We start from the raw sequence: 7,500 nt of genomic DNA, 5'->3' as shown, positions 1-7,500 counted from the left end.
AGACATATGAACACACAGGCAGATGGATGGATGGATGGACAGATAGACACACAAACAGACAGATAAGTCAGTGGATTGCTTGATGTATAATCAGCATTTCCATCATCTCATCAACTTCCTTGTTTGCAGTGCACCTATTCAGTGTGACGTCACTTTTCTGCCTCAACGACCGTCTCTTTGTTGGCACTCGATCTGGTCACATAGTTGTAATCAACTCTAACTCACTATCGATCATATCCAAGTTTCACGGTTTTTGTGAAAACGTCACTTCCATGCTTTCCCTTCCGAAATCATCGTGGAACTTGCTCCCTGCCGTATCCCGGCACACATCAGATGCAGACACAGCCAGGGAGGAGCCTTCGAGTTTATTTCCATATTTGGTTAGTTTTGGTGTTGGATTACAGAGTTATGCCAGGGAACACGTGGGTATGTCAATAACGAGCTTCATGCTGCTTTGGAATATTGACAGTTTGTAGTCTGTTGATATACGATGGTCGCAGTCGTTTGTATTTTCGAATTCTATTTTTGCCGCTGCTAGAAGAGTAGATTGTACTACTGTTTTATACAGGTACAGCAACTGAGTGATCTGACTGGGTGATGGGCATGTGATCACATCTTGCAATGTCCATGAACGTCCCAGATAAGAATGCAGTTTCCCGGATAAACACGTGTGATGGCCAAAGTAAATTAAGCAATTTGTGTAATATTATTTTTTAATTTAAATATGTATGTATAGGCAGCAATACTGGTGACTATTAATAAACAGGTTTTAGTAACGTAAAACAGGTACCTGGTAATAGTTCCATACAACAGATAATGAAATAAATAAAATAAAACAGTTAATAATGTTCCATTCATTTTAAAAAGAAATATGTGACAAGTCAAGAACAACACAGTCATTTGTGTGGGCAGACATGCTCCACCAAACTGGTACTGAAACATCTTCAGCCTGAGATCTGCACCCAATGCTGCACATTGCCCTGATCATTGCTGCCTGGTTGGCATCTTTACCAAATTCAGTAGTCCACATACCCGATGCTGTTACAGCCTGTATGTAGCAATCATCTTTGTTTTCTATTTGAATCACCTTTGTCTTGAACATGAAAACTCAGCTGACAAATTCAACACAAGCCTTTGCCAACAATGACTGAGGTTGTTAGCTACATTCACCAAATCCTTAGCCGTACATTTAGTGTTTGCTTGTACTGTCAGTGACTGTTGTTGAAAGTTTCCTTGTACATCATCTTTCTCTTCATAAAACCAACAGTCCAATCCAGATTGACATCGACCCTGCTTTTGTTTTTTCTCTTGCTTTTGTTTCTTTTCAATGTTGTGTCCTCACTTGGTACATACTTGTCTATACATACCAACTTGTTCACATCCACAGGAATGGCTGGTCCGGGATGTTGAATATTCAATGAAAACTGAAAACGAGACAACCCTGGTGTCTTCACTTCATGCAGCTTTTAGTGATGAACAGACGGATGTCTGTACACAGAGATGCAATTTCATGAAGTGGCCGTTGTGTGTCAATAGTGACAATGATATATTTCTTCAAGTGATAAATCAATTCCAACTTGACATCTTTCTCAACTCGATATACACACTTATTACGTGTCAACATTGGCTCATCAGGATATTTCTCAATGCAATACGTCATCAGCCTAAAATGCAACTGCTCAGGAATAAACTCAATTTTGTGAGACAAAATGATAAGTGACATTGGCCGAGAAGCAACCAAATCAACAGCTGCAAATGGACCTTTTGACTCGACTTCTAGCAAACATGGAACAAAGTATTCTGTTTTATAAGAAACTGATAAAGGAAGAGGTGGAGGATTGGGGCACAGAATAGAATAGAAATTCAACAAATTGAGTACATCTTCATACTCTGCTGGCTTCACTCCTGCTTCTTCAGACGATAATGAATGAGTTCCCTAGAAGCAATTCCTACTTGCTGCACCCGATCCCAATCTTCAATCAGTAAGGGAGGAGTTGAAGTAGTGACAGATGCCACAACTGAGAAAACCTTGAAAATCCAGCTTGGTTTGGTGACGACTGTGTTCTTCAGCTTCTCACTTTTCTGAGGATAGATTACTGATCCGGCTTCATCTAAATATGTCAGAGCAAGACGAACTTCTTTCTCTTCTGATATTTGACACAATCGACGGGCAAAACGCATGATAACATTGACATTGGAAAGAGCAGTGCCCAATTTGATTTCTAAAGAATCAAGAATCTTCTCTAGAACTGACCAAGTGGCTGGTATCAGAAGTTTAGGTGATACATCACGTGCCAACTCTTCAATGACTTGCTTCACTGCACTCACGCCTGCATCCTCATTTGCACTGTCAGGATCAGACACCGAATTCTCAACACGAATAAACCAATCATTAAGCTGGTTAGATGGTCGAAGGATGTGCTTCTGAAATGCTTTATTACAAAACATTTTAGACAGAAATTCATTCTGCTTCTTGATCATTTCTTCATTGGCATCATTGATGTGTGTTCCAATCAACAACATTACTGGTGATGCACATCCCTATGACTTGCCGATGTGAAGACCAGAGAGAAGGCCTTCAAGACTTTCGGCATCTCCTGCCAAAAAAGTCATGGATGCCCATAAAGCCACAGCATCATAGTTTGTCACTATCCAGTGGTTGTCGATTGGATTTGGTTTTGAGTGAGCAGAAGGACAATAGAAAGACTTGGCAGAGTCACCTAGAAACTCGGATGCATTAAATACAACACAAACGACACATCCTGGTGTGATGGCTTCTCCTTGACCAGGAAGAAGTGGCTCCTGACCTCCCAAATCCCAAATGGCAACGTGAACTTTTGAATCTTCCTGCTTTAAGAGGTCAGGATCACTTTGGAAATCTGTAATAGCACGAGCTATCCCTCCAGTTAGAACTGTTGCTTCATCAAGTTTGTCTGTGTCACTGCTGCTTTCTCTAGCATTGACTTCACCAACTTTGTCTGTGTTGTTGCTGCTACCTCTAGTATCAGTTGATGTAGATTCTCTATCAACTGACAAGCTAAGCTCAACCTCACTGTGATGATCTGCATAATCTGTTTTGTCATTGTCATATTTGTTGTCATCTTGACTACCAGACACATTTGCACCTGAAACAGTCGGTACATGAACTGCTGCTCTAGCTATTTGTTTGTCTAAAAATTCTTCGTCCTTGTCACTCAAAAGCTTCCAGTTTGATGCTTCACACACTGCCAACTCTTCCACTGCGACAGGTGTGCTCGATTCAATTATCTGAAACTTCAGTTTGAGCAAAGATCGTTTAAATGACGTCTTGCCCGTTCTGTCTTTACCAGCAATGACAATCTTCACTCGACTTACTTCGACTTTTCCTTGTGATAAAGCTCGAACAAATAACTCAGCTGCATCAGCTCCCATGCCTGTCACACCATCTACAACAATACCATCATTACAATTTGTATACTAGAATCTGTTTAGTAAGAAGATCGACTGACGAGGACAAAGAACGACGTTCAGTATTGTTCCATCAGTTACTCCTGCATCAGCCAATGTTTGCTCATCGTGTAGTTGCTTCTTCTTAAAAACAAGCAGTTGATCCCATGATGATGGGTCATTCTTGGTTTGCAATTGCTGCTTCAAGGTGGCAACAGTATCAGATGATTTTGCTGTCAATTCAACAGCTTCACCAGTTAGTGACTTGGCCACTAGTTTGAGGCATTCACTTTTGTGAGGTTCTACAAAATAGGTAACTACATCAATACACAAACACAAAACATATTTAAACATGTACAACTGTTCTAACACTACACACAAATAAACAAATAGTCAAGAAGACATTCTACTAAACGTAAAGCTTGCTCTCTCTGTCTAATATGTTTGGGTGTCTGCGTGATACAGAAGTCTCTATGTCACCCAGCCGACTATCAGAACAGTAGCTGGACATGAAGCATGTGGGAGTGCTGACTATGGTGCAGCTCTGACATTGGGAATCAAACACTCACATCATTGCTTGCTGCAAGATTTGTCTTTGTTAATGGTGCAAATCTTGCTGTGGTTTATAATTTACAATTGTTAGTAAAGTTGTCTCCGCTCAACAATCAGCAAACATAATATAAGACGCAATAACAAAATCAGTCTATTCTAGACTTTGTAAAGCTGCTTGAAAACATGAATATAAAATACAAATCTACAACACCAACATCACTACATTATAGTCTCTTACTTGCAATGGCTTCTTCCTTCTTCTGCTCTTCAATCTCATTTAGTTCAGCTTTTACCTTCTCTATAGTTGCATTGTCTCCTAACATCGACTGCCATTTGCATAGCATCATAAATGCTTGTTCCCTCCTTGTATGAACCTCCAGTTCTATCATCTCAACATCATATCTGCTGATGTTGAGACGATCAGCCAAATCACGCCACTTGTTACCCACAATGTTAGACAAATCAAACAGTTGAGCCTCCAATGACACAGAACCTACAAACCATAAAGCAAATAAAATATATTTTCACATAACTGGCTGCATATCCATCTCAACATCACGTACTGATCACAGACTTCTTTTCAGTGATGAAATGCCTCAGAAATGCAGCTGGAGTGGCAGCAGCATAAGCTTCATAATACATCAGTTTGCTGCTCTCAGTTCCGTAGTCAGATATTCCCTTCATCACAACAGCTAATCCAGGACTGAAATTGTCTGTCGCTTGTTCCATGAATAAATGAGCTTCTTTATCAATAGCTTTGATGTCGTGATCTCCCATTCGTTGTTTCAGTTCTGTCATTTCTCTGTCAAGTCTTTCAGTGTCCATCGAAACTGATCCTATTGATCCAGATACAACTGTAAAACTTCTGTTTTCTTGTGGAAATTCCACTTGCTCATTGGTATACAACTCTCCTGCTTCAGTTGCCTTGTATTCCTGTAACTTCCCTTCTGCATATACTAATGGCTCATGCTCTTTCTCCATTTTCTCTAAAACCTCGATGACGTCATGTTTAGTAAGGCCTAAACATTTACTTTCCATAATTGCAAAAAGCATTTTCTTTTTGATGCCTACAAAAAAGCTTCATCGTCCTAATGCCTGCATAATCCCTCTTCTCCTTGATTTCTTCATTGTCTAAAACACACTGAAGCAGCAGCTCCTTTACATATCGTGGACTGGCACGATACAATTTAGCAGGAACATACGATGACCACTTGTGATTTTCTCTTGTCTCAACAAGTTCATTCAGTGCTGGAGCAAGCATTTTGCTCACTTCTATGTAACGTGCACGAGATTGAACTGTTCCATCTTCCTTCTCTAACCCTCCACATTCTGTTATTGTTCTCTTTGCCACCACAACTGTCCCATATTCTATTCCTCTCTTTCTGTCTTCTTCTCCAGTACAAATGCCCGTCATTGCAATCAAACCAACAGAAAAATGTTTTGCCAAGTCAGCAACAAGCTTCATACACTCAATACCACCACACTCGACCTGAGCTACCATGGCAACATTCAATTGCAAATTATTCCATCCACAACATAAACGAATGTTGTAAGGGAGATAAGTGTGAGCTTCTTCAAACTTGCTGTTTGTTTCGTGTTCAAACACGTGACGTGCAGCTTGCAGCTCTGACTCCCGAGGACAAACAATCAGCACATCAAAATGATCTCGTTTTGCCATCTCAACGTCAATGATGCAATAACCTAGAAACAAATGATCAATAAGCTGTAGTAGTTGATGACTTAACTTGTACAGTCAATTCCACCTAAATCCATAACTGATTACTTAAACACCATATGATAACAAATAAATTAATTACTAACAACACAAAATGTGCATGTAATGTCGGGCATTGTACATTACAGATAGGCTAATGTTAAACCTGACTGCTTACAATTTAAATTTGGTGAAGATCCAATGTGCTGTCTTAGAGAAATATGTGCGAGAAGCAAAAGATAGAAGAAGTTCAGAACATGGGCCAAAAGTATGACAGTTCCATAGATTGGTAACAAAACGCAACCCTGTGGCAAAATTGGTCAAGTACACACAAATGTCAAATTTCTCCTCCCCACGACCACGTTTCATGATAGGACCTACCTTTAAAAATTGTTTTCGTGTCCGACTACAGATGAGTCTACGAACAATTCGTGCAAGTGAGCAAACGGCGACGAAAAAGTTTCATGAACTTCCGTCGCCCCATCCATTTGTATTGTAGCTAGGGATTGTGTGTACTTGACAACCAAGAAACACCTTCAGGAGTTGAATGCCACCTACAGTCAACTATTCACACGTCCCGTACTACAGTAGGATCAATCCTTTACTACACTGTGCTGCATCTAGCACTGTTGATAGTTACTGTTCGCTGATATCAATTTCTATGTCAGTAAATACCATACCACTGTCTTTACAACGGAACTGAGTGCATACCTAGACTGTACATTTCAATTGTCTTGATCACGATCGCAAAACAACGACTACCTGTACCAGGCCTCTAGACGTAATCTAAACTACTAGGAAGTTTGCATGTTTACTTCCATGACAGCTAGGGTTTCAACAAATGCGTATTGTCTAGCTAGGACTCGGCGTTTTAGTAAACGGTCTGGAAACTCTGTTGGAGGTGCTACTCACGAACGCTATGCGCCTACGGATACCTTACAAATAGTATATTTAAGATGATAGTGTAGCTGTTGTAAAAGAGATCCTAACTTGTCTCCAATGGTGAAAGTTGTCCAAAGTAAAGCCTAGAGGAGCTTCATTTCTTTTGCTGAACTTACATGGGGAATCTCCTGGTCGTGATAGTGACACGACAAAAAGCTTGTGGAATGGAGTAGAAATCTCCCTTCTAGAACACTGTAGGTCAACACTGTGGTTGCAGAAGTTTCTAGTGTAGCTTGGGTTGTCTTCTTTGCAGTAGAATGATGCAATGTGACGAGTCTAGCATGCCTGAAGCGATCAAATGTTCTCGTGACAGTGTCAGATTAGCCAAAGTCGTCGTCTGGACTGGTGTCTGTGTCACTGCATTCACACTGGATCTGATTCTGGTTCGCAGCCTTTAATGATGTGAGTTGGACGCGGCTGAAAGAATTTGCTTTCGTGAGAGAAGACGAGACGTGGAAGTTTGTCCGAAGTCTGTGGAACGATGGCACGCGTGTGTTTTACCATCAAGAATGCTATAAGGCGTATACTCTTCCTAGTGCCTTGAAACGTATATGCAAATTGAAGAGATTGCCACCCGATCAGTTTAGTATGTCCGTCGCTTCAGCTGGGGGTGAAAATGGTCGCAGTGTCTCAAGAGAGGTGTGTTCCTTGCCTATACCTCCATCAGCAGAGCCTCGTAGAAGTAAGCGTTTCAGTCTTGCAACGATCAAAGAGTTATCTGTCATTTGCCAACAGTCACAGAAGAGTCATAAATCAGACCGTTGTCGCAAAGAGCTGCTGGTAAAGCGCACTCAAGAAAACCCCCACACTCTGCCTAGAGCTGCTCGTCTACGACAAGACAAGCGCATTCTTGTTCATTTAAAGGC

At 40.8% G+C, this 7,500-nt stretch overlaps 3 protein-coding genes across 3 annotated transcripts in view; 1 reads left to right on the top strand and 2 right to left on the bottom strand.

Annotated features, from left to right (window-relative positions):
* The window catches only part of LOC134180954 (leucine-rich repeat serine/threonine-protein kinase 1-like), a 29,738-nt gene extending 28,390 nt beyond the window's left edge, over positions 1–1,348 (top strand). The window contains exon 29 of the mRNA XM_062648137.1: positions 130–1,348. Within this exon, the coding sequence (XP_062504121.1) occupies positions 130–476 (347 nt within the window). The 3' untranslated portion in view covers positions 477–1,348. The remainder of the gene's footprint in view (positions 1–129) is intronic.
* A 1,139-nt stretch (positions 1,349–2,487) lies between these two features.
* Positions 2,488–3,775, bottom strand: LOC134181570 (uncharacterized). Its single transcript, XM_062648838.1, has one exon. It carries the CDS (start codon positions 3,409–3,411, stop codon positions 2,542–2,544), a length of 870 nt encoding a protein of 289 aa, XP_062504822.1. The 5' UTR covers positions 3,412–3,775; the 3' UTR covers positions 2,488–2,541.
* LOC134180953 (uncharacterized) lies at positions 3,457–5,668 on the bottom strand. The gene is made up of 3 exons (XM_062648136.1): positions 4,542–5,668; positions 4,217–4,471; positions 3,457–3,728 (listed from the first exon to the last, which is right to left on the bottom strand). The coding sequence occupies exons 1-3, from the start codon at positions 5,029–5,031 to the stop codon at positions 3,457–3,459; spliced, it is 1,017 nt and encodes a 338-aa protein (XP_062504120.1). The 5' UTR covers positions 5,032–5,668.
* Between the last annotated feature and the right edge of the window lie 1,832 nt (positions 5,669–7,500).

The sequence above is a fragment of the Corticium candelabrum genome, chromosome 6 (genome assembly GCF_963422355.1).
Source record: "Corticium candelabrum chromosome 6, ooCorCand1.1, whole genome shotgun sequence".
NCBI lineage: Eukaryota > Metazoa > Porifera > Homoscleromorpha > Homosclerophorida > Plakinidae > Corticium > Corticium candelabrum.
The sequence above is the reverse complement of the archived record's forward strand: the minus strand, read 5'-3'. Positions and strand labels throughout refer to the sequence as shown.

Coding starts and splice junctions, on each gene's coding strand:
- LOC134181570 (XM_062648838.1), bottom strand. CDS start 3,411: ATGGGAGCTGATGCAGCTGAGTTATTTGTTCGAGCTTTATCACAAGGA.
- LOC134180953 (XM_062648136.1), bottom strand. CDS start 5,031: ATGCTTTTTGCAATTATGGAAAGTAAATGTTTAGGCCTTACTAAACAT. Junction 4,472..4,541: donor TGAAAAGAAGTCTGTGATCA/GTACGTGATGTT, acceptor TATGGTTTGTAG/GTTCTGTGTCATTGGAGGCT. Junction 3,729..4,216: donor GAAGGAAGAAGCCATTGCAA/GTAAGAGACTAT, acceptor CCTATTTTGTAG/AACCTCACAAAAGTGAATGC.